The sequence below is a fragment of the Triplophysa dalaica genome, chromosome 17 (genome assembly GCF_015846415.1).
Source record: "Triplophysa dalaica isolate WHDGS20190420 chromosome 17, ASM1584641v1, whole genome shotgun sequence".
NCBI lineage: Eukaryota > Metazoa > Chordata > Actinopteri > Cypriniformes > Nemacheilidae > Triplophysa > Triplophysa dalaica.
In genome coordinates, this window is record NC_079558.1 from 1356036 (window position 1) to 1383667 (window position 27632).

The 27632-nt window shown below is 37.3% G+C and overlaps 2 protein-coding genes across 2 annotated transcripts; both read right to left on the reverse strand.

Annotated features, from left to right (window-relative positions):
- Window positions 1-5065: 5065 nt before the first annotated feature.
- On the reverse strand, window positions 5066-7783 carry LOC130438565 (scavenger receptor cysteine-rich domain-containing group B protein-like). Its single transcript, XM_056770501.1, has 5 exons — window positions 7684-7783; window positions 7482-7554; window positions 7340-7366; window positions 5784-6089; window positions 5066-5533 (listed from the first exon to the last, which is right to left on the reverse strand). Exons 2-5 carry the CDS (start codon window positions 7528-7530, stop codon window positions 5442-5444), a joined length of 474 nt encoding a protein of 157 aa, XP_056626479.1. The 5' UTR covers window positions 7531-7554; window positions 7684-7783; the 3' UTR covers window positions 5066-5441.
- A 3919-nt stretch (window positions 7784-11702) lies between these two features.
- si:ch73-181m17.1 (uncharacterized) lies at window positions 11703-27042 on the reverse strand. The gene is given in 31 exon segments (XM_056770500.1): window positions 11703-12054; window positions 12317-12419; window positions 12784-12946; window positions 13130-13372; window positions 13455-13609; window positions 13710-13894; window positions 13983-14102; window positions 14312-14377; window positions 14478-14870; window positions 15013-15417; window positions 16162-16233; window positions 16315-16704; window positions 16823-17230; window positions 17369-17425; window positions 17621-18010; window positions 18806-18889; window positions 19484-19876; window positions 19987-20388; window positions 20941-21003; window positions 21118-21423; window positions 21426-21503; window positions 21602-22003; window positions 22214-22276; window positions 22355-22732; window positions 23176-23226; window positions 23915-24298; window positions 25905-25997; window positions 26082-26471; window positions 26633-26659; window positions 26777-26848; window positions 26971-27042. Coding segments are annotated over 30 exon segments (6417 nt in total). The 5' UTR covers window positions 26826-26848; window positions 26971-27042; the 3' UTR covers window positions 11703-11950.
- Window positions 27043-27632: the final 590 nt, after the last annotated feature.

Consider the following 27632-nt stretch of genomic DNA (forward strand, 5'->3'; position numbering starts at 1 on the left):
TGAAGAATTTTCGGAGCCTGACGAAATTGGTATAAATATGTGTTGAACACTGCAAAAAAAATCTTCTAATATCTTCAATTGTTGCGTATACCGAGCTGCAGCATACACGTTAAAACGCGGAAAACCTTAGCAAAATTTTGCGCATAGGTTTGAGCTTGAGCATGCCTCAGGTTAAGTTTATGGTAACGAGCTATGACGCTGTTCAGCAGCAACCATGGGAAGGTAGAAGTCTACCGCATGAGAGGATTCCAGAAAAAGCTGCCATGTACACTGTGGTTCTAACCACATTTGTACCCAAGAAAAATGGAGGAGAGGTTGATTATTGCTGTGGCGGGTTTCCCAATCATATAAGACGCGTCCGTGTTTGCGTACAGGGACATAAATTTAGCCAGAACATGCACAACATTGTTACTGCTGCAGAATATTATTTCGTTAGCAAACGTGTAACTACAATAAAGTTCTTTCCACCACCTATCAATTTCTTGTGGTAAGTCTGCACAAGATCAACAAGCTTGTTTGCTTTGCGGTCCCTTTTAATGCAAGATAAGATGTTGATCTACCTCAGAGCGTCAGCGCACCCAAGAATCTTTCTACAGCGTTGTTGGCAGGGCAGCCAGAGAGCGATTTATGACGCTCTCGACGGCTTTGGTCTGAACATATAGTTATAATTTCTCACCCCATTTTAAAAACAACTGCGTAGACTTTCATAAAACGAATATATTAGTTATCATTAACATAACTGTAAGGGGTTTGTTGGTATGTTAAATTGTATCTAACCAGACAACTTCACAAACGTCAGTTTTGTGTGATGAATCAATACATGAGGGAGAATGGGAGAGATAACTTATGCCACAATGTTCATATTTGTTTTAGATGATATGAGATGAGAACTCCTGACAAGCCTTGTGAAAGTCAGGCTAGAGACACTGCAGCAATCTATAAGTGCAACAGGTGCTTGATAAAACTGACAAACGTTCATTGTTAATTATTAGGGTTAACTGTAAATTTCAATAATAGACGCAACTTGCACTCATAAGTGTGACACAGTGTGTGGAAAATCTAGTTATTAGTAAGGAGCATCAGAGTTTGATTTTAACCATTTACTTCAATATGATTTACTGTAATGTAAGTCTTTGACATAGCCTTAGTCAAACTAAATCAAAATTGGGGTTCATAATATTATTTAAATGGAAACCACTAGAATGTATGTAATACAATTTTTTGCAGGGTGGGCTTATGTAGAAATAGTATATCAGAAATAATGACTTAATCGCTGGGTTTTCACATGGATCACAAATGTGCATTGAAAATTGCCAGCTGATAAAACCTGTGCTTTAGGGACTGTATGCATATGTATAAATAATTAAAACTCTTTACTGACTGTTTTGAACAGTGATTAACAAATCCAGCAAGTCCACCCAGCTGTTATTGGCTTTTGAAATCTTGCTTGCAGAATTTCTTTATGGAATACATACTCTATGTATTCAAGAACGGATGAGTAGGCTGGGGGATCGTAGTATACTCACTACCAAAACTAGACTACACCACTAGGTGGGACACTTCACATACTGGGTGAAAAGAGGAAGTACAGACCTAAGACATGCCTGATTAAAGTCTCCAGCAATAATATGTGCACCGTCAGGGTATGACATTAAAATGAAGAAGGTTTCTATTAAATGAAAGCAAACATGCATCAACCCTAAAACATGGCTCGAACATAGAGAAAACTTCGAACAGTTGATTTTACCAGCATTAAAGCGAGACATTTTGGATAAAACAGTGAGGAAATGAGACAGTTGAATAAGAACCCAAAACGATGAACAGATCAATACTTAAGAATTAGATCTTTGCACGAAATCAAGATCATCTGAACAATTATAACTAAAAGCGGCAAAGAACCATGCAACTAATTATAACTAAGAAATTGTATGAAAATAAAGGTGAAAAAAGTTCAAATAAGAAAATATACAAACTGAAATAAATACAAACCCATGACACGTGTTTGTGTTCTCACTCTCTGTTATTTATGTCAGAAAAAGAAAAAGCTGTCATAGATTTATTGGCTGGGAGTTGGAATGTTGACCATCGGTTTCATTGGTTAGGTTTGGTAAAACATGTAATGAAGTTAACAGACGTAACTGACACATCACATCAAGTTATTCTAAACAAAAAGCATTTTCACAAAACAGTGACTAAGAAAACAACTTCTATGAAACGCAAGTGTAAAATCTGACAACTTTCTACTGACTAAACACAAATGTGGAAACTATACAATCGTTACAAAAGGAGAATAACTTTGTATTATATTTTCTTGACATTCACATGGTGAGGATCCATCTCTTGTAGTTATGGGGATGTTTGATTCCTTCATGACCAGGAAGAACATGTCAGGGCATGTCCTTTAATCAAAAGGCAGTTTATGGCACATTGAGTGCGTTTACATGCACAAAATAAACAGATATCTATAAAAAATCAGTTTATGAAAGTGTAATAAATCTCCATAAAATGGAAGGAAGGAGTCGGGAACCGGCAAACATTCAAAACATTTAATAAAGTAATATAACAGCCGGCTGCCCCTCACGTACGACCGCCGGGGAACAAAACATAAATACCATTCCATTTTCTACCGCTTATCCGAACTACCTCGGGTCATGGGGAGCCTGTGCCTATCTCAGGAGTCATCGGGCATCAAGGCAGGATACACCCTGGATGGAGTGCCAACCCATCGCAGGGCACACACACTCACTCATTCACGCACTCACACCCTCACACCCTACGGACAATTTTTTCCCGAGATGCCAATCAACCTACCATGCATGTCTTTGGACCAGGGGAGGAAACCGGAGTACCCGGAGGAAACCCCCGAGGCACGGGGAGAACATGCAAACTCCACACAGACACAAGTCGGATGCGGGAATCGAACCCCCAACCCTGGAGGTGTCAGGCGAACGTGCTAACCACTAAGCCACCGTGTCCCCCACAAATATAAATACAAATACAAACTTAACATATGTTCGGGTCCGGTCCTCTCTCTTCGAAGGTCCGGTCGCTCGTTCCTTTTATGCTCCTATCTCCTACGTGATTTGAGCCCGGTGTGCGCACAGCTGGCGCTAATTCACAATTACTCACCGGACTCGAACCACGGTCTCGCCTCGCCTACTCTACTACAGAAAGAAACCTGTTTTCACGTGTTTACATGCAAAGTAATAAACCGGCTACACAGAAAAACATTTAGGCCTACAAGGAAGTTTGAGACTTGCCAGGTTTCTCAAGTGCAGTGACATCACCATCCATAGTCTGTTTTGTCTTATGAAATACTTATATTACTGACTGAAATGCAATTCAATTTATAACCTTTATATATTTTTGGGTTGATATTCGGTTTCTATCAGTTCAAATAAACCCACCATAAAAATGATAGACCCCTCATTTCTATGTAAGCAGGCAAACAAAATCAGCAGGGATCAAATAATTAATTCTCTCACTGTATCTCTCACAACGTTCAAAAAACGACTTAAAACCCATCTCTTCTGTGAATATTTGACAAATAAAATTAGAAGAAAAAAAAAGCACCCTCTCTCTTTCTCTCAACAGGTAGTGGTGTGGCTTTTGTTGCAACTATAACTTTGTATTAGCACCTATTGTATTATTGCTCGTGTATCTCTCTCTATCCAAAACTCTCTGTAAGTCACGTTGGATAAAAGCGTCTGCTACATGACTAAATGTTATATTTGGCATGTTGTTGTGCTGCTACGTGTCCTGTGTTAAATAACCAAAAACATTCAGGCGCAGTCTATTCCATTTGACTCAAAATAGGAACGTGCCAACAATGCGCCTGAATACACCTCGTTTTCAGACCAGCATGCCCATGGGGGCATAAATGGGCGCAAATGCATTTGCCAATAAAACAACGTGACGCAGGAGGTTAAACAATAACTGCGTCTGACTAAAACCAGCAAAACACACTTGCGTTGTCCCTGGCGCCGGATTGCGCCGGGTGAACAGTAGAGCCCTTTGTTTTTTTATATGTGACTCAGCCAGGGGTTGAAGCAACACATTGCATAAAGATAAGGAAGTAAAATAGGATATAAATACATGTAGTTCAAGTTTTGACTCACCCACATACTAATACAACATTGCTTCCTTGTACTTCAGAGGGATGCCAGCGACACTGTCAAAACACACCAGGGCTAGTTGTCACAAGGGCTTTGACAGTAACTCAGTAATTGTGAGCAAACAAACTAAACAAAGACACACAACCGAATCAAAACCGTATGGACTTCTGCACGTCACTTTACTAAAGAAGGAATAGAAAGGTCCAAACAAACCTGCTGGATATTTGAAAAACAAACAGATTAGCGTTTGTTTGAGAACACATTCATTTAGAATTCCAACATTGTAGATATGTGAACCTTTAACTACTCTCTCTAATTTACGAACACAACCGTCTCTCATGTCATGTAACCTAGAAAATCAGCCAGGATGAAAGCTCAGGTTGGGAGGGTGAGTCCTTCAATCAAAAGGCAGTTTATGGCACATTGATAAGATTACAGACCCCAAAGTGTCAAACACTTTCATTATTTGTACGATAAAGGTCTTAAAGGCAGTGACATGGGACACAACAACAGGTCCTGATAACCTGTGCTGTTAGAGCAGAAACACTACCTGCAAAATGATAAAGTTCAAAGTTCAGTGCCAAGCGAGATATTTTCTTTGACATAATTCGCTTTTCAAGAACTACATTTTGTCTATGTGTACATGTCTTACAGCACATAAAAGTCCCAAATGGAAGTAATAGTAAAATAACATATAAAAGACGCTCTCGAATCATACAGTTGATGTAGAAACGTCAAAATAAAGACTTTTGCATATGCAGGTACTGCGGACATGAGAAGAGATATAAAAATACAGCTTTTGACTGTTTCCCCGCTGCATTTTCAATTACTTAACAGACTATGAACGATGATGTCACTGCACCTGAGAAACCCAGCAAGTCTCAAACATCCACGTAAACGCGGTTTTCTGCATAGACGGTTTATTGTTATGCATGTAACCAAGTGAAAACAGGTGTCTTTCAAAGCTGACTTTTTATAGATATCCGTTTCTTTTGTGCATGTAAATCCACTCACTTTTACAAAAAGATCACATTGAAAAAAATATATATAATAAGAAACTCTTTGATTTTGCATTGACCAAATATTGCATGTATTTGAAAAGAAAGTCTCAAATAATAACCAAATTAATAGTATGTTACCATGTTAAAAAAATATGACTTATGACATACTTTATTTATCATTTATAAAACGTTTCAACGCTCATCAATTTCTTTGAATAATTGTTCAATCCCAGTAATTCATACACCTATTGTTGGTGTACAGACAACATATAAGCATAGCAAAATGTTTTCACATCTCTTCGGTGTAAATCTATTAGAAGATGATTTAAGCACTAAAGAGGAGAACAAAGAAAACCATTAAGGAGACAAAGAGAGCTGGGGCCCGATACACCTTCACTTGTCCTTTCACCAAAATATCTGTAAACAGGTAACACAACATTGTTCAGTGCATGATGAATGTGTAGAACAGACACACTTAGGTTAAATTCATATTCTGTAACAGTATCCTGTAAGAACGTATGAAGTAATACAATAAGAACAGTAACGTGTTGCTGTAGCTCAATCGGTAGAGCATTGAACATGAATCAGAATGTTCTTACATTATATTAAACTCTGTAGCATTAAAAAAAAAATAGAAAACAGATAAGTTTAAAAAAATGTCACGTACATTGGCAGTGGACTCCAGCATCTTCACTGTGTCCACAGTTGTTTGTTCCCCATGGTTGTGCTGGACATTTTTTCAGTGTATCTTCACTTCCTGTACACGCTACATCATCCAACCATATTTGTCCTGAACCTTGTCCAAAATAAGCATTGCTCTTTGCCTCTATAACAGCACCACAGCCCAGCTCTCGACACACCACTGCAGCATCTGATAGATCCCAAGCATCATCACACACAGTTCCCCAAACTCCATTATGAAGAACCTCCACTCTTCCAGAACACACACTGCCACCATTCACCAGCCTGATATCTATTATAGAACAAAAGAAGCATACTTTAATTTGAGCAATTTTACGTGTCTAATGCATGCATGGGCAACTTATAACACACCAAAGACACAGAAAAACACGTATTCGCTATATATGACCCATTTAAGGCAGAACGTAGCTAGCAGTTCGTAAGCTCTTCATAAAGTAATACGTATCCGCATAATATGACGTTTACCTCCAACAATCCAATAGCAGCCTTTAAATTTGTGGGATAAAGCGAATTTCAAAACGTTCTTGATTTAAACTTATTTTACCTCACATAGTAACGGTAAATGTTTTATTAAAAAGATTATCTAATCATGAATAACATAGTAGGTATTTTATTAAATATTTGAAATTAAACAAGATTAACTAAAAAATGCTGATTAAAAACAATACAGCCCAATGAAATCATAATAAATGACACATAATATGATTTCATTTTACAGCCAACCGCCAATGAAATAAAACGATAATTTTACTTTGACATCCACAACACATGCAGATGGATGCGCACACAGAGGCGCGCTAATACCTGTTCTTGATAGAGCCCCTAATAATGTAATGTCATCACATAATGTTCTCTATTTTCAAATGTAAGTGACTGTAAATGTCAGAATTATCACATGTGTAAAGTATTAAGAATGTTGAGTGAAACAAAACTATTTTCAGTTAGTTCAGAGAGTGCTATTTTATTCCTACAGTTACTCATGACGGGAGGCTTCTGTAAATATTTAGTTTGTACGTAACGTTACCCTTCAACCAACTTGAATGGTGCAAACTCAAAAATATTTAGTATTGCGTAAATTGCAACTTAATTCCCATTTAAGTCAAAACTAGGCTTAGTTGTAACTTATGCAGAGCTGGTTTAACCGGCCCCAGGACAGCAGCTGTCCAGGGTTGGAGACCCCTGCTCAAGATGGGATCTCTCACAATTAAGACATGAAAATAATTAGAAGTGTTAATATAATACAGTTATTTTATTTATTAGCTTATTTTTCAATTTAATCGTACAACTTGGATTCTAGCTTTCCTTTCAAAGAGTTACATTTTTTACTTTAAAGGGATACTTCACTCAAAAATGAAAAGTCTGTCATCATTTACTCACCTTCGTGTTTTACCACATCTGTATAAATGATTTTTTTTGATCAACACAGAAATATTGTGTTTACCATAATGCTGCATCCGTAATGTAAGAACTGTAGAATTCATTTTCAACTATAGATGATAAAAAATAAGGTAAGTTTTTTACCTGAAACTTGTCCATTTGTGATTTCACCTGTTAGGGTTCACATCATAATTTAACATATGAAGATCCCATAAGTATATTTGTATTAGACAATTGTGACAGATTGTTCCCCTCAGTTTTGTGTTTTGAAATGTGTAAAACTCACCACTAATCAGCAGCAGTATCGACACACACGATACGATAAGAAACCTCATAGTGACAAACTTAACTTCATGCACCTGCATGTATACACAACAAAATACTGTAATTGTTTCGTTATAATACACAATAGTACAATAAACAATTTTATATGTGAAAAGTGATTTATAAAAGGATGAATGAAGGGAATATCGTTTTGTTAAATTTACCTGATATTAAATACAGATGCAGACTGGATTCTCTATCCTCAGAATAACCAGCATACAGTGATGCTGAACTATCAGATTCACAATATCATAAGCACTTACTGATAAATATGCACTGACACTCACCAAACCCAGAATTATTCAAATTTTTGGTGACAATTGCCCAATAGAATTGTTGTCCAATTGTACCTTCTCTAGACTGGTTCTTCATTTGTGGACGATCTGCCGGCTGCTACAAGATCCGCAGATTTTGCAGAATATTTTAAGAATCATCTGAAAACACATCTTCTCCATCATCACGATTAGTCCTGACTTCTGTTTCTATTCTCCTTAGCTTTGTGTACTGTGGTAAGCTAGATGAGACCAGCTCTAACGCTATTGCGAATGTTTTTTGTTGTCTTTATGTTGTTCGAATGGCTTCCATTGTTTACCTCATTTGTAAATCGCTATGGATAAAGGGGTCGCTAAAAAGGGGCCACAGAGTGCAGACACACTCTGTCAATATAAATCTAGAATGAAGACGCATCTTTTTAATCTTGCATACACTACACTTCCATAATATAAATCCTCTGAGGGTTTAGGCTGCACTATGTTAGATCAACCGGAACCAGGAACACTATCAACAAGAACTGATGTGTTTTTGCATCAAAGATTGCAGAACTACGGTGGCCGGGACTTATGTTTATATTTTTAAGATAATCAAACAGTCAATCTCTCACTGGTACACAGGCAGTTTCAGCTGCAGTATGCGTGATGCTCAGGGCTCATGCTGCGCATGCATGCAGTGTGAAACAGAAACGCATCTACTCCAAATGCAAGATGAACTTGTTTCAACTTTATTTGCAAAATTTGGCATTTGAACATTTATCGATACATATGCGCTGTATCACATATTCATGTAATTTCTCATAGTAACATAGAGCGTCCTGGATATCTTGGTTGACAGGAGTTATTTTGTTTCCCGAATTGTTGTTGTCTTTAAAGATTTGGTATTCTGTTTTTAGATTTGATATTGCATTTTCAGATTTGTCGTTTGGATTTTGGATATTTTATTTTATTTTGCTTATAGATTTGTTTTTAGTTTACTTCTCGTCCAAGGTACAGAACAGTAGTCTACTCTCAGGCAGTCTTGTCTCATTGTCCCACGGTTACCACGGCGATCAGGATGCAGTTCATGTCCAGACCTGATGTAAGAGCGAAGATTGGGAAGCGGTGACCTGACAAGAGCTGAGATGATAGAGCTGGATAAAGAAGGACGCGGCGACTTGACTCGTCTTCGCTACAAAATTTCAAATGCTATTCGATTATTAATGATAATCTTAAATCTATAATTTACCTTATTACTTAGTTTATTTATTTTTATTTAGCCTTAAGCATTGTCGAGCTTGTGCAGAGGCAGCAGCTTTTGCCAGAGGGGAACTGGAATCCCCAGTTGGGGCCTGGGTTCTCCAGAGATTTTTTTTACTATTTGAGTTTTGGGTTCCTCGCCACCGTTTGAATACTGTTTTGGCCTATTTGCCTGGCCGGGGGGCTGCTTTTGACTTAAAATTTTAAAGTTTCACATAGTTAGAGTCTGTTTAACATTTGACCTGTGTTTCTCTGTCCTTTATCTTAAATGTGAGCTTTCTCTGTGAGTGTGTCTGTGTGCGTGCTTGTCTCTGTGTGTGTGTGTATGCGCGTGCTTGACTCTGTGTGTGTGTATACGCATGCTTATCTGTGTTTCCGTGCGCGTCCGTGTGTCTGGGCGTCCGCGTCTATGTCTATGTGTGTTAGTACGTGTGCATATTGCATGTGTGGAAAGTTGTATGTGGGTATGTCTGTCTTCTGTGTTTTCACCTCTTTTGAGTTTTTTCATAATCTATTGAATTAATATTGCATCAAGTAAGAAAGTTAAACAATGATTGCCACAGTTAAGGAACCTTTCTGTAAATGCACCCTGTAAAAAATGTCTGTTGATTTACATTATTGCTAAATGTGGATTTCTGATTCTCAGAATAAGATGTATGCTAAATGACTAATTGTTAAAATGTAAATGTGGATTTCTGGTTCCCAGAATGCTTTGCGTGAAGGAAATTCTTAAGCGATCGTTAAGAATCAGCTGAAAACACATCTCCCTTCGTCAGCACCTGACCGATTAGTGCTGACTTCTGTTTCTAATCTACTCTCTCTATCAAAAAAATCCTTAGCTTTGTGTTCTGTGGTAAGCTATATAAGATCCGTTGAATTGCACTTATGCTTTTTGTTGTCTTTATGTTGTTCCAATTACTTCCATTACCTCATTTGTAAATTGCTTTGGATAAGGGGGCTGCTAAATGACTAAATGTACATTTAAATGTAAAGTTTGTCTTTTTTATGATAAACATACTTTTACAAAATGATTAAAGATGTTTCTGTTCATAATTCTAAAAAAGACATGCAAAAATAAACACATTTAAACTGAATTTATATTATTTGAGTCCAATGTACACTCCATCCAGGGTGTATCCTGCCTTGATGCCCGATGACTCCTGAGATAGGCGCAGGCTCCCCGTGACCCGAGGTAGTTCGGATAAGCGGTAGAAAATGGATGGATGGATGGAGTCCAATGTAACACTTTGCACTGTAATACTGTCTTAAAGTAGAAAATGGTTCACAGCTATTTTGGAATTTTAAATGAATGTTCCCAAACAATAGCTTATCTGTTTGTCTTTTATTTCTCCAGCAGGTTTGTTTGGACCTTTCAATTCATTCTTCAGTAAGGTGATGTGTGATACCGTTTTGTTTTGGTTGTTTTTAGTGTGTTTGCTTCGCTTGTTTGTAGAAGTGCATTAGACTTTAAGCTCAAAATCAACACAGCGCTCTTTCAAATACAAAATAATCCAGCTCTCAGTGAACTCTAAATTATTTAATGGTATTATGTGTTGGAATGTTACGCCATACGGAACTGGGGCACTGAGCAGCATGCATTAACATTGTGGGAAGTCGTGGCCTAATGGTTAGAGATTGGAACTGGTGACCTTAAGGTTGCCGGTTCGATTCTGAGAACCGGTAGCTAACAATTTAGGTGCCCTTGAGCAAGGCACCTTGCTCCTCTGGCGCTGCAGTGATAGTGTATACACTGCAGTTTGTCACGGTGTTTGTGTGTACTGCAGAGGTCACCACAGCTGACATATTGGTCACTCAAAGAGGAAGGGTCCAGTGGAGGATAATCAAGAACTGTCCAGTGGTGCGCAAAGAAGAAGCCAATGGTGTACTGTATTATGTTTCATTTGTCAATTCATTTTTTTTAACCACAGTGAAGGTATTAAATCACAATGTATGTGATTTTGTGTTTATTCACATAATATTTATTAATGTAATGTTATGGGCCTCATTATTGCATAATCTATTCAATTAATTTTGCAACACGTAAGAAGGTTAGGCAATTAATGCCACATTTCTGTAAATGCACACTGTTAAAAATGTCCGTGGAAATTACAGTATTACCATTCTGGGAACCAGAAATCCATTTTTACATTTAGTCATTTAGCAGACGCTTAAATTACTAAATGTAGAAATTTATTTCTGGTCTGCTATATGACTAAATGTAAAATTTTAGGTAAAATGTAAAAAAGGATTTCTGGTTCCCAGAATGATTTGCATGAGGCCGTTCTTTTCTATTTTTTTCTTTAAAGATATAAACTTGATACAAATAAATAAACTAAGTAAAATGGTAAATTGTAGATTTAAGATTATCAGTAATAATCTAATAGCAGAACAAAAAATACTATGGTAGTGGAAAATGTCCAAAACTGAAAATGCTAACATTCTTCCAAATATCTTTCTTTGTGCTCTCTGGAAAAAATACATTTATGCATGTTTGAAACAATCTGAAGGTGAGTAAATGATGACAGAATATTCATCTTGGATGAACTATCCCTATAAACATCTACCAATACCAACGAAGGGCACTATTAACTATTGAAAAACAACTTATCTTTTGTAGAATTTTGCTCCTTCACCCAAGCAAGAATGTTACAAAAAAATCACATTGAAAATAAACATATTATAGGAAACTGTTTAATTTGACAAAATATTGCATGTATTTGAAAAGAAAGTCAGAAACATCAATCAAATGTAATATTATATCACGTGCTAAAAAAATATGACCCATGACATAGTGTTAAGCTTTAATTATCATTAATAGAAGGTATCACTACTGATCTGTTGTCTGCGTGAACAGACAACAGATAAGCATAACCAAAATGCTTCACATCTTTTAAAATGAGAGGTCATCACTTGTGTAAATCTACTAGAAGATGATGTAAGCACTAAAGACCAAAACAAACAAAACCATTAAGGAGACACAGCGAGCTGGGGCCATAGACACCTTCACTTGTTCTTGGACCAAAATATCTGTGAACAGGGAACACAACATTGTACAGTGCATGATGAATGTGTAGAACAGACACACTTAAGTTAAATACATATTCTGTAACATAATCATGCTAGAACGGATAAAGTAATACAACAAGCACAGTAACGTGTTGCTGTAGCTCAATCGGTAGAATTGTTTGAAACAGCTCATATGTTTTCCAGGTAAAAAAACATGCTGAAATAGATGTATGCCTTAAATTCACTGTAAAATGAAACTTGCAAAATTAAGTGAAATGTTTACCTGAGTTTCCATTAGACCAGACCAGTGGACCCATAGAAATGGAGGCAGTGTCATGAAAGTCCAGAGATCTGCCCACTCTCAGATGCTGTCCAGGCTGACATTGCTAAACAGTAAAGAATGAAAAGGTTAATATATATATATAGAATAATTAGTTCAAGATGATCTTGTAACAACTATAAAACAAACATATGAAAAACCTGAAAAAATAATCCTTCATTTAATTTAAACACATAAAAGTATTTTACGGTAGCCCTAGAATGCCTTCTCCAAATTCTCACAGTTGAAATCCAGTAGTTACTCAAAACAAAACCATGAATAAATGGTCTCTATAAAGGTAAAGAACAGTGCCTCCAGCTGGACGGATGTTATAAACAATTGTAAATCTAAAGCCCAGTCTTTGTTTCACAGAAAATCATCACAGGGGACCAAACAAACATTTTGAAGTATAAGAGGATTTGTGTACTCACAGATGAGCAGGTATTGTTGGTTTGGAGACAAAGGTGAATTTTACAGTGCAGGTAAACCTTAGTGGAGTTTGCAGTGAAGATGAACATCCTGAAGGAGAAACGACTGGATGTGGAGACGCCGTTCTGGAGAAGCTCCACTGTGTCGTCACTTGGATTCGGACACCTGAGATCATTTGGAATGATTAAAAAACATATCAAATCAAATTTGAACCGTGTAACAGTTCGAGACAAGAGGGATTATTTCTATAGGTCACAGAGAATGTGGTATACTATATTTTATTTGAAAACCTAGAAAACCTATGACCTTTTCGAGTATAAGGAAAATAAACACAAAGCATCGTCTTACTCATCAACGATGAGATCCCAGCGGAGAGAGGACTGAGCATCATTCACAGGTGTCGCCCAACATGTGTCAATCACTGAAGCAAACTGATGACCGTCAACTCCATCAACACGCACGTCTACGAAAATCTTGTGGTCCACCTCAACATCCGCACTACCATTGAACGGCTTGGAGAACTGAGCATCCTGATATGAAAGCATCCTGACCCGATACATCCCCAGACCTTCAATGTTTCTGTGCACAATGCTGTTGACATGTTCAATAATAAATATATGTGAAAAATCTTTCTAATACAACTTGAATAAAATGAGACTAAATGTAGTCCCACCTCTCCAGAGGGTTGATGTCCATGGAGACCGATTGGGTTTGGTGATAAACGCAGTTGAAACTCAGCCTGAGAAATTTATTTCTGCTGATGACACCTCCAGCTGATCCCTGCTGCCCGAAGATAACGTTCTCATAGATGATGTGTGTGCCATTGGCCTGGGGAGCAGAAGCATAAAAATTGTATTTCATGTGAAAAGACTGTTTTTTATTATTTGAATGTACTTCCCATATAATGTGATTCTAACGATGAGCTTACCGTAAGACCTGTACTACAGATACTGGCATTGTTGTCAAATCTGAACTCTACTCTTCCATTCTGGACTGTTCCTGTACAGCTGGGGTCATTCAGATGTAAAAGATCAGCAGAAAAACCAGCTTCAAAGAGCTGACAGCGAGACAGAGACATGAACCCAGAACTGCTTTCACACGTCTCATAGGCATCTGAAGAACAAACACACAACACATCATTGATTAATAATTATAAAAATGTCATTATTTATTTAAGAGTTTGTAATAGAACAAGTCACACCAAAAGTGTCAGGGTTAGATGTGGATTGGGTCTGATTACAGAAACAGCCGTAAACACCATTGTGTTTTCCACACCACTCATTCTCAGTACAGTTGAGATCAGAGCACGGGTCTCTCACAACTAAAACAAAAATCAGAAGATGAATGAGACAAGAATCAGGTTAACAGGAAAATAAATATAGCCACAAAACAAAAAGAAAATATGCATTATCAAAGAAAATACAGTTATTGAATTGTGCCATTTTAAAGTAAAAGAAACAGATTGATTCAAATAAATATAATGTAGGTATATGGACATGAGATCTCATTGACGACAAATTAATACTTCACCTGTGGGTCCTGTGGATGGGATTATCTCTGTTGGACTTGCTGTTGTCTGGTTAAAACTTTGAGCCTCTGAGATGGGAAACACTGGACATTATTACTAATTCACCTAAAATAACTTTAAAAAAGTGGTAGGAGAATGATCAGAGTGAAAATGAGTAAATTTGCAGACCTGCACAATAAGCTGAGCACAATGCTGGCTTGATGAACTCATAAACATAATAATTTCCAGGACAAGCTTTGACTTGTATGGGGTGGGAATTGTAGCTACAGCAGCTAAATGAAGAGGAACCACAGACTTGTCGGATGACCACTCCATCTGCCAGCTGTGGGTGGCCACCATTGAGCCACAGTGGGCTATTGGTTCCACACATGCTATAACCAACACATGATTCTGGCATCTGGGCATTCTGTCCATTGTAGAAAAGCCTATACCATCCATCCCAATTCACATTATAATCACATCTTGCAGATGATTCATTAGAAGCATAGTTGATGGACCTCCAAGGCTCTTCCAGACTGGTGTAGCTGATGCAGGGGTCAACGCTCGGTGAGGTGAAAGCAACTAGTATGAAAAAGTTGAGAGGATGCTTAAAGCTTCAATGCATCTAAACGTGCTAAAATCTTGAACTGGTATGTAAATGCAATTGTAATTTGTATAGTACAACAGAACACATCTATCATGAACAAGAATGATTGCACGGTACCTGCACAATACGAAGGGATGGGTATCGATAGTTTTGGCCTTATCAGTTTGTAGACATAATAATTTCCAGGACAAGCTTTAACTTGAATCGGGTTGGATCTGTAGTTACTGCACTGGCCATACTGGGTACCATAAACTTCACGAGTAACAATGCCATCGTTTGGCTGAGGATGAGAGCCATCGAGCCACAGAGAACTGAAACCTCCACATGCCATATAGCCTGCACACCACTCAGGAATCTGAGCACTTTGTCTATTAAGGTAGAGTCGATACCAGCCATCCCATTCAACAAGTGTATCATCGTGTCCATATCCATTAAGATAGAAGTAATTGTGTGTGCTTCTCCAATTGTTGTCTAGAATGTTGTAGTAATAGCACGGATCATGATCTACAACACTGGAAGCTGCTGAAATTAAAAGACACAAGAATGTTTTTTATGACACAGGTTATTTTAGCCAAACCCTAACCGGCCAAACACAACGTATAAATGGGATTAACTGTATAAATGGCATGGCCCACTGGTGTAAGACAAGCAATGTATAAAAACTAATTCTTTATGGTTCAGCCAAATATACTGTAGGTTTATTAACACAGCTAATTATGGAATTTAGTCAATAGCTTGTTCAAATAAAGGTCAGGACCATCATCAAAACTGAATTATTCTATCTTAAAAATATAATGACTTTTCCCTCTTTTACTGATTTTCGTAATGAAGGCATTATACAAATAAATAACCAATAAGATAATTGGAGTTACTATGATGTAAATGTAAATCTTATAGATAATACACACATTATACATTTGTAAATAATATACTTCAACATAACTGGAAGAACTTTTATTATGAATGTTTGCCGCTAGATAACGTCAGTCCCGCTTCCGCGGTTGAACTTTCACTTTCTAAAATTATAGTCAAAAACGATTTAAATTGAAATATAATACCACGCATTGTCTTTATTTATTTATTTATTATTATTATTTTATTGTAATGTATGTAAAGCTTCTTTGCGTCTGCAAAAGCTACCGCTGTATAAATTGAATTGAATCGATCGATGTTTGTCAAAAGGCACAAGTAAGTGTCAAAAATACTATTTATTAATGACTCATGACCTTTACCAAGATGCATTTTTAACACAAACTGTAAACTTACACAATGTTATTTCGGATCCGGTGATTAAAGTTGGAGTTGTAGATGATACTGTCTGGGATATAGTGTTGATATCTACAAACAGGAATGAAACGATTACCATTGCTTCAAGTATTTCAAATATTTACTTAAAATACTTTCTAAAATAATTCTCACCTGTGCAATATCCTGTACAATAGTATTGCGGTGGCTGTGCCAGTTCGTAAACGTAATAATTTCCCGGACAGGCTTTGACTCTGATGGGTGTAAACTTTTGAGCGCAGCATCCTCTGTGTGAGCTCACACAAACCTCCTGGGTCACCACTCCATCCTCAATCTGAGGGTGAGGACCATTGAGCCACAGACTGTAATCTGCATTACAGCTGGATGTCCTAACACACTTCTCAGATAATCTGATGTTCAACCCATTGTAGAAAAGTCGGTACCAGCCATTCCATGTGAAGGAATCATCACAAATTGTCAATCCACTTTCATTTGAGGCTCTCCAGGGACGATCCAGAGATTCATAGTTGTGACAAGGATCATTGCTGATGTTGTCAAACGTAACTGTTGGAGAGAAAAAAAGTTATGTGATGAAAGTGTTTGTAATTAGACTGTATTTAATTTATCCGTTTTTCAGTGACAAGCTTCACAACGTTATACTGAATTTTATCTCAATCTGTACCTGCACAGTATGTGGGACGAGAGATTGACATATCAGGTTTGACAAGTTTATAGACATGATAATCTCCAGGACAGGCTTTGATTTGGATGGGGTTGGATCTGTAGTAATCACACAAATTGGGATACCATATTATGGTTCCCAACACTTCACGTGTAACCACTCCGTCCTCAAGTCGTGGATGAGAACCATTGATATAAAGTCCAGTATCACCTCCACATCCAGTGTAACTTGTGCACCCCTCAGACATTCGAGCATTTTGTCCATTCAAAAACAGACGATACCAGCCATTCCATTCAACAAACCGGTCATCATAGCCATCATTGCTAAACTGGGTCCTGTGTATGTCTCTCCAAAAGTCATCAACGATGTTATAATCAGAGCACGGATCAGAGATGGAGGTTACTGCTTCTAAGAGAGGAGTGTTGAAATCTCTTTAGTTTACATTTGCCAATACTTGTTTTATCTTAATAACAACGATTATGTGCTGCAAACACTCTCACTTTTCTACTTAATGACACAGATGTGTTTAAAAAAATTCATTTTTACCAGTTGGCATGACTGTTGGCATGATGGTTGAGTAAGTGGCGTTAATACTGCTAACATCTGCAAAAATAAAAATATGATTCACAACAGACACAGATATGAATGTACAAGTTGTATATGTAAAAAAGACCATTTATCGGTATGATATTCCAACATGTAGGCAGTCAACTTACTTACTCCTAAACATAATGATTGCACAAATACACCAGAGGTGTTATATGATAAGTAGACACAATTTTGAGTAAACGTGTTTACCTGCGCAATATGTCCCATGGCAGAAATTCGGCATGATGAACTCATAGACATAGTAATTCCCTGGGCAGGCTTTCACTTTAATGGGATTGGATGGAAAAAAGCAGCAGCTATCCATCCAGCTACCGCAGACAGCTCGGGTGACCACCCCATCCTCGACTCTTGGATGTGAACCGTCCAGCCACAGAGGGGCATGGGTACCACAGCTTAATATATCAACACATGTCGTTGGCATCTGAACGCTCTGACCGTGAATGAAGAGACGATACCAACCGGACCAGCTGACATAACGATCACACATTACATTGAGGTTACCGCTAATGCGATTGCTGGTGGCTCTCCATGGATCATCCAACACAGCGTAGTTGAAGCAGGGGTCAGAAGAATGAGTCACTGTCATAGAGACATTAAAGGAGGCATGAATTAAAATCACAGTTTTAACCCGAGCTTTTGTTATATCATAGGGAATCGTATTCACGCGCACATTATGTAAGTGTCAGAACTGAAAACGTCTTTGTTACTGAGATCAGTTATTTACACCATGCCCAGCGATTGGCAGGTTCTGGAATGCACCTATCTATAACAACATTAATAGGTTGATCACAGAAAGAATATTACCGACTACTTCTCTAGCCCCGCCCACTGCTCGGCAAACTGCTATTTAAATCAAAGCGGTGGCCGTTTACTTATAAAGTCTTTAACGCGGCACACATATTAAAACCAAGCGTTTTTAGAGCTGGCCTCAAAACCCGGGTAGAAAATAGCCTATTACTTATTAATTTTTAATCAGTAAAGATCACGTGAACGTCATAAGTAGACCTCATACAATAGTGTGAAACAATAAACAAGCCCAGTTCATCACACCTTAAAAAAGGGAATGCATTGCTGAATAACTTTTTTACGTTTGTGTATAATTTTATAACGTTTCTTTAACTGTAGTTTGAAGTCATGTAAAGACAGATTGGTCAGCAACACCATCTCTTTTCATTTGGAAATGACAAACCATTAGTGGAGAGTGAATCTGAAGACCAACATCAAGACATTTAGACATTTACATCAAGACTCATGGATCAAAATAAAGTAATGGACAACATCTGAACAAGAATGTTTTGACTGGTACACAAATTTCAACAATCTTGGTGTTGTTTAAATCCAACAAATTTCATAAAAAAGTTCAATAAACTTTACCAGGGGCTGTGAAGGGCACAGAAATGGATTTTGGGGATGAGATTGCCACGGTTGTTGGTGATGGGGTGTGAAAGTTTGCATCCTCTGAAATAGGAAAAAATGTAATGTCAGCTTTCATCTTAAAATATCAACACAATCTCACAGCAATTGGTAACTATTATAAGAGGTGGCAAATTCATACAATGTCAATCGTACATTTTTATACAATCTCTTTTTGCACCAGTGAGGGTTAATGGGGTTATTCGTAAGGCTGTTCAATGATTAATCACAAATAATCGCATCCAGAGTGTAAGTTTGTATTCATAAAAATATATGTGTGGGCACTGTGCATATTAATTTTGTTTTCATAAACATACACATAGATGTATATATTTGTGTTTTTTTTAAATACATAATTGAATAAATGTTTATGTATCAGTTAAATTACATATAGATATAAATTTATACATGCAAACATTTCCTAAATGTATACATGTTTGTGTTTGTGCATGTGTTTATAAATACAAAATAAATTTGCACAGTGCACAGTGATATATTACAATGTGTAAACACAAACTTTTTTTCTGGACTGGATAAATGAATCGTTTACATTGAATGTCCCATAAAAGTGACGAATTCTCTTTATATCAAGCTGAAAATCTACATGACTGATGTGTGCAAGAGGGGGAAAAGAGTCACCTGAACAATACGCTCCGCAGTACAATGGCCTGACAAACTGATAAACATAGTAATTCCCTGGACAAGCTTTGACCTGGATGGGAAGAGATTTGTAACCACAGCAGTCATTCCATGTGGGACTACAGACTTTTCGGGTGACCACTCCTTCTTCCAGCTGCGGGTGAGAACCATTGAGCCACAGTGGGTTCTGGGAGCCACATCTACTCTCACGAACACATGAATTTGGCATTTTGGCACTCTGTCCATTGTAAAAAAGCCTGTACCAGCCATTCCAGTCCACATTATAATCACAATAACTATAGTAATTAAGATTAGAAGAGTCGACGACTCTCCAATGGTCATCCAGACTGGAGTAGTTGTTGCAGGGGTCAACATTCAAAGTGTTGAAAGGAACTAACGAAATATTGAAAGAGTGAGTCAATAATAAAACCATCAATATATTTAAAACTGAGATGACAACAGATCTGTTAAGACAGTTGTATTATGAAGGGAAAAGATTGTACCTGCACAGTAAACAGGCATTGGGATTGATAGTCTTGGCTTTACAAACTTGTAGACGTGATAATTTCCAGAACAAGCTTTGACTTGGATCGGGTTGGATCTGTAATAGCTGCACTGGTCATTTTGAGTTCCATAAACTTCTCGGGTAACAATGCCATCTTGTATTTCTGGATGAGGTCCACCAAGCCACAGAGAACTGAAGCCTCCACATGACATGTAATTTGCACACCATTCAGGCATCTGGGCACTGGATCCATTTAGAAGGAGTCGATACCAGCCGTCCCATTCAACAACTGTGTCATCATTTCCAGATATCTGACCATACACATGCAAGTTATTGAGTGCACTTCTCCAGTAGTTGTCGAGAATGTTGTAGTTATAGCACGGGTCGTAATCAAGGGGACCTGTTGAGAAAGATTTAGAAGATATTTTTACAGATTACTGTACCAAGTGCAGGTTTGATTCTCACTGCGAGGTGCCCTTGAGCCCTCCACCCCCCAACGTGCCCCCCAATTGTACCCCAAGGGGCCTCAGTGAATGACTGCCCACAAATGGTGGGTGTTCACTACTGGAGCCTACTGGCCTTCACTTCAGATCATCACTCAGTCATGCCACTAGATGTCAGTCAGAGATGTGTTATTTGAAGAAGCAACTGATTGCATCACTAATTTTTTACTGTACATATACTATAATATAACCTGTCATAAAAGCCATTCCTGCAGTACATGGGCATTTGGTTAACATTACAGCAGATGTTTCCAAACTCTTTTTGACACTTCCAGGAATGCGATGCATCTTGTTTGGTGTTTAGCACTGTGTAAAAGTCCTATTCTTAGCAAGCATTATCTTGATAACAGTTTATAAAGGTTTATGAGCAGCCACATTGTTTTTAAAACCCAAATTGTGGTTGATTTAATTTAATAACTTTGACTACTTTTTGCATTGTGGAAACCTACTCAGAGATGCTGTAATGGCACCTGGGGGTGTTGAGGAGACCATCTGGGATATTGTGTTGGCATCTAAACAAACAAACAAATAATAATAATTATACATTAAATAACTATATATATATACATACTATGCATATAAGTTTCAAAAGATTACGTTTCAAAACAAATGTGACAATACTGTACCTGTACAATATGCCGAACAGAAACTCAATGTCTTTGCTATTTCATAGACATGATAATTGCCTGGGCATGCTTTCACTCTGATGGGCGTTGATTTGAAACTACAACAGCCATTCCCTTCATCTCCACAGACCTCCCGGGTCACCACTCCATCCTCAATCCCAGGGTGAGGACCATTAAGCCACAGACCAACTTGAGTGTTGCAGCTATACTGACCAACACAGCTCTCTGACATTTGGATGTTCATCCCATTATGGAAAAGTCGGTACCACCCATTATAGGAGAAAGAATTATCACAAATTGTCAATCCACTTCGTTTGTGGTTCTCCAGGGACGGTCCAGAGATGTGAAGTCATAACAAGGATCATTGCTGATGCTCTTGAAAGCAACTGTTAAAAAAAGAGATTAATGTATAAATATAATAATATTTAATTGTAAAATGATGTTTCTTTTATGGAAAAGCTACAACTCAAAGTTAAAGCTTCACCTGCGCAGTATGAGGGCCGAGGGATTGACATTTCAGGTTTGACAAATTTATAGACGTAATAATCTCCTGGACATGCTTTGATTTGGATGGGGTTGGATGTGTAGGTGCCACACAGGCTGGGCTGCCACATATAAGTTCCTGAGACTTCACGTGTCACCACTCCATCCCCAAGTTGTGGATGAGAACCATTGAGATAAAGTCCAGTATCACCTCCACATCCCGTGTGAGTGACACACCACTCCGACATTTGAGCACTTTGTCCATTCAAAAACAGCCGATACCAGCCATTCCATTCAACAAGAAGGTCATTTTGCCCAGTGTGTAAGTATTGACTGATGCTTCTCCAGAAGTCATCCAGAACCCTATAATCAGTGCACGGGTCAGAGATGGGAGTTGTAGGCACTAAGAGAATAGTGTCAGAAGACAAAACAGTAGGTTAGTAAATGTGTACAAATTAACATAAAATATTCAAAAAAATGTAAATGATCATGTCATTATTTATTTAAACTCATGTCATTCAAAACCTGTTTAAAATATGAACACAAAAGAAGATATTTTGAAAAACGTGGTTTAATGTACAATGTTGTTTAAATAATCTTCTTCTAACATTACCAGTTTGGGGGGTCGTTGGTGTCACAGATACATAGCTCATGTTATTGCTCCTTGGATCTAAAACTGAAATTTTGATGAATATTAGCGTATTAAAAATAAAAACATCTATAACATCTAAATTGGCAAATGTACTGTGTTTACCTGCACAATAAGTCACAAAGCAGAAAGTTGGGCTGATAAACTCATAGACATAATAATTCCCTGGACAGGCTTTAACTTTCATGGGATAGAACTGGAAATGGCAGCAGTCATTGTTCCAGTGGCCGCAGACATGTCGGGTGACCACCCCGTCCTCAACTGATGGATGTTGACCGTTCAGCCACAGAGGGGCATTAGTGCTACAGCTGAACATACTTACACATGTGTCTGGCATCTGAGCACTCTGCCCATGAAGGGAGAGACGATACCAACCAGACCAGTTGACATAGGAATCACACATTAATTGAGAATATTGATCGATGGCTCTCCAAGGCTCATCTAGCACTGTATAGCTGTAGCAAGGGTCAGCGAGGAGATCGCCTGTTTGGAAAATATTTTAAAAAAGTTCAAATCATTTTGTTCATTAAGAAAGACCTCATATCCACAGAACTGATAGTGTTTGTATCTGCAATAGTCATTAATAACGCTATAGTTATATGACCCTGACGAATAATTAGACAAGTGTAGAGGTGGTAAAATAACACACAGATTAGGTGTAAACTTTTACAAAATCCTATTATTGAGGGATTTGTGATCTTAAGGTTATGAGCTTCTGATTGTAAGGTCAGTTTCAAATACACTACAAGCCAATAGCACCAACAGGAAGTGTGATGTATAAAATGGGATAAAAGCATTTAAATGTATCAAATGAATGCATATAACATTAAAAAATAACATATCAAAAACATATAAAATACTCTTCTAATAAGCTACATTCCCATTGCCAATATATTATTGACAGATGACATAATACATTACAGTACCGGACAAGGTTGTTCCTGGAGAGACGGTTGGAATGGTCATGTTTCTTTCGTCTAAAAAAAGAATTTACATACAATCACTTACATACCAATGTTAGCAAATACATTCAGCTTTTACATCACATGTAAAGTATACCAACATGGAAGCAGATGGCTATACAAACTCAATGAGACAGACTAAACCTTAACCCTATGTTGAATGAAACTTATTAGGGCAGTGGTTCTCATGGGGGCCCCAAGATGGATCCAGGGGGACCACAGATTTTATGGCAAATATAGAAATATATCAAACACTGAAAAACGTTGATGTAGTTTTGCCGCAGGTTGCCAGAAACTTTACTTGGGAAGAATGTCATTTTTTGCAGTGTTGCTATGCCAATGCTAGTAATGAGAGCGGTCTCTTCTTGCTCATTTTCATTATCGAAAGTCAAAGTGTTATAATTTTGATAAAGTTCGACTCAAAATAAAAACATTACTAATAGGAAAATTTTAAGCAATGAAATCTACAGTTACTGGCAAGCCTGCTGCAAAACTACAGCAATGTTTTACAGTGTAGATTTTATGCAATCAAACATTAAAAAAATAAGACAACCAATCAAAAGTATTGATAGCGTTCTATAAGTGAATATACTTTTGGTTAAATTCGAGATTCAAGATTATACGCTTTAGGGGGGCCGCAAAGCAATACACTCTAAACATAGGGGGCCTTAGAAAGAAATAGGGTTTACAAAAATGTGTTTACCTGCACAATATGTCCCATAGCAGAAAGATGGCCTGGTGAACTCATAGACATAGTAATTGCCCGGACAGGCTTTCACTTGAATGGGATTGGATTGAAAATAGCAGCAGTTATTAAACCAGTTACCGCAGACAGCTCGGGTGACCACCCCATCCTCAATTCTTGGATGTGGACCATTCAGCCACAAAGGGGCATGAGTACCGCAGCTTAAGTCATCGACACATGTGTCTGGCATCTGAACGCTATGACCACGGAGGAAGAGACGATACCAGCCGGACCAGCTGACAGAAGTATCACACATTAAATTGAAAGCAAATTTGTTGCTTGTGGATCTCCATGGCTCATCCAACACGGTGTAGGTATTGCAGTGATCAAAGGGAAGAATCGCTGTAGTGCAAGATTAAAATAATTGATTAAATATTATACTTTTGCTGCATTAATTGTAGATAGAAATGGAGATTAGGTATACTTGTATTGCATTTTATATTATGGCCAAAAAAATAATTTGAATCAGCCTTTGATTATTATTTTGCTTGTAATTGCAGTTACACATGAACGTAAAAGGGATGAGGCATGTTTAGTCCATGTAATAAAATTGTTCTGAAGTAATAAAAACATAATGTTAGTAACGCATGTAAACCGGCTATCTTTTGCACAAGTATCAACATAGACTGTCATGGTTCTGCCACTAGATCAAGAATGACATGAAATGAAGAGGCAGAACCATGACAGATCCTCATGTTTTATGTGTAGAGGCAATTATGGCCCTTATTGCATTCTATTTGTCCCTGCCTCCTCGTTTCCTCATCATTGCTTGTTATTGATTTCATGCCCTATGCCTGTTCCCTCTTGATTTGATCCCTTATTTAATGCCCCTCTGTTTTCTGTCCTGTGCTGGTTCATTTTGATTCATGTGGTGAGTTCAGTTATTTGAATTTAATGTCAATGTTTATCTTTAGTCTTGCCAGTGTAGTGTGTCCGTTTTCCTGTCTTCCTGGCATGTTTTTACCTTGTCCTGTTATTTTACCCCTACGTGGGTTTTGTTTTATTTTTTGTTTAACTCTCTTGTTAAAAGGATAGTTCACCCAAAATGAAAAGACCGTCATCGTTTACTGTTCCAAATCTGTATAACTTTATTTTTTCTGATGAACACAGAAAAATATATTTAGAAGAATGCTTATAACCAAACAGATTTTGCCCCCCCCGTTGACTCCCATAGTAGGAAATTCTCTTCATACCTTTTTTTGGTTCTGTTGAAGAATGTAGGACAGCAAACAGTTCTTGGGCAGTTTTAAATGTCATTGTATTTTTTCATACTATGCAAGTCAATGGGTAACATCTATAAGCATTCTTTTCAAAAAAATGACATGATGAAAACGCATGTTGGAACTAAAATGGCGGTAATTCATGAATTCTTTGGAATACAGACTTATGGTTGGTCTCGTTGAAAAAAGAAAAGTAGCTGATTATTGCAAAAAAATATCACACACAAAAAAATGAAGGTGTGTTTTTAGGTTTATTGTAAAAAATAAATAAAAATTGTTTATGTTTTTCTTTGATTAAAAAATATGGGTCGCAAAAGTATAACACAAAATCTAAGCACACTCTTTATAAAAAAGAATCAATAAATTTCCCTACATAAATTATTTAAAAAACCACCAAAGAAATCTGTATTCTAGAGTCTTAGACCTTTCCAATGCTATATAGTTTGTGATAATTTGATTAGAAATTACATGCACAATATTGATGCAAACTTAGGTGACCCGTATATGGAACGGGTGAAAGTTATTAAGCAATCTGTTATCCGTAAAAGAACAAGCAAAAACCGAATAAACAATAGCTGTCACCATTCTGTTGAAGCAGCTCTACCAAAAATTTCAAATGCAGAAGAATTCACATTATACTGAGCTCAACCAAGATTTATTAAAAAAAAATACAAAAAAAAAAAACGCACCATGGAGTTTTATTAAAACATTAAAGTATAATACTACACCTGTTTTTACAGAGATGCCAGGTACAGTACTGGATTCTGTGAGAGGATTTATCACTGTTGTTATAGGTACTGATGTTGTGAGACCTTCAACATCTGGTCAAGAAAAATTGTATTGAGAGTTACATTGCATTGATAGTTTTCAAGCACTTAAAATGTTGAAAGTGAGAAAAAAAATACCTGCACAATATGTTGCACAGTGCGATGGGCTGACAAACTGATAAACGTAGTAATTTCCAGGACAAGCTTTGACTTGTATTGGATGAGATTTATAACCACAGCAGTCATTCCACGTAGGACCACAGACTTCTCGGAGGACCACTCCATCTTCCACCTGTGGATGACCACCACTGAGCCACAGTGGGTTATATGAGCCGCACATGTTATTGTTAACACATGACTCCGGCATCTGAGCTTTCTCTCCATTGTAGAAAAGCCTGTACCATCCATCCCAGATCACATTATAATCACAAGCTGCATAATTGTTACTCGAATAGTTGATGGCTCTCCAGGGCTCATCCAGACTGCTGTAGATGTCACAGGGGTCAATAACTGGAGAACTAAAAGGAGCTATAATGAAGAATTGAAAGGGTGCATTAGAGAAATAACTGATTTATTAATTCAAAATCAACACCCAAAGAAACAATTTTATGACATTTTGCTAGTCTGTTGTGTGTGTGTTGAGTAAAAGTGTTTGACCAATCCAACACCATAACACTGGATTACATTACCTGTTGTTTGTCCATTGATTATTGCACCTGTTCAACACAAAATCCAAGAATTGCATGTTAATAGAGAATTTATTGATTTCACCTTTAATAATGTCTTATAATGTGACAGATTCTCGGTTGCAGATTAAAAGGTACATGTCTCACCGTAAACCAGCAGCAGAAGTGGCACACACAGTGGGAACAGAAATCTCATTGTGTCAAACTGCTCAAACAGACCTGTTAAAAGAAAAATGTATTTTCAAAATTTGCATATGAACAATCATCAGTGAGCAGGTCAAAGCAATGCTTGTGTTATTGTAGAATTAAATAAAATGGATAAAATAAAAAAATGAACTTACCTGAGAAACAGATTCTGCTTCAGAGCAACCTGAAGAGAGATTTTCTCTGAGTACAGTGATGCTGAATTTCAGGTTCGTGTTATAAGGTTTTTTTTGTAATGTGGGAGGACCATTACTGGAAAGAAAGTATTATCTCTCTAGATCACCGTTGAACAATTATTTTCCTTCACGTTTCGCACGGATACCTGGTATGTTTGTGTCATGTCTTAAATTCACTTCCTTGAACAGCCTTTGTTAAAGCTTTGATAACAACAAGATCTCATTAATTTACATTAATTAATGCAGCTAATATGATGTCACACAATCATAAATTTGTTAATACAAATACAATTGTGCATTTTTCATTCATGTTAGTTTAGTGTGCATTAACTGTAGCGTTAACAGATCATTTTGGTTTTAAATGGGTTTTAGAAAACATTAAATTAACATTGATAGTGATGATAAATAATATTACCAAAACTAACATTAACTGATGAATTAATATTAGCAAAAACAACTTTACTTTGAAGTAATCCTCATGAACAAATTCAATTTGCATTCATGTCTATCTCCAAGTTATTCATTTTAAAGGGGCAGGTCACCCTGCACATTACAATTCTGTCATCATTCATTCACCCTAAATTCATAAAAAACCTGACTCGTTCATCTGTGGAACGCAAAAT

What these genes read in the sequence shown, in the direction of transcription:
- LOC130438565 (XM_056770501.1), bottom strand. Translation starts at nt 7,530, where the DNA reads ATGAGGTTTCTTATCGTATCGTGTGTGTCGATACTGCTGCTGATTAGT. An exon ending in GATACTGCTGCTGATTAGTG is followed by an intron (nt 7,367 to 7,481) that starts GTGAGTTTTACA and finishes GAACCCTAACAG; the next exon opens with GTGAAATCACAAATGGACAA. An exon ending in CACAAATGGACAAGTTTCAG is followed by an intron (nt 6,090 to 7,339) that starts GTAAAAAACTTA and finishes GTTCTATAATAG; the next exon opens with ATATCAGGCTGGTGAATGGT.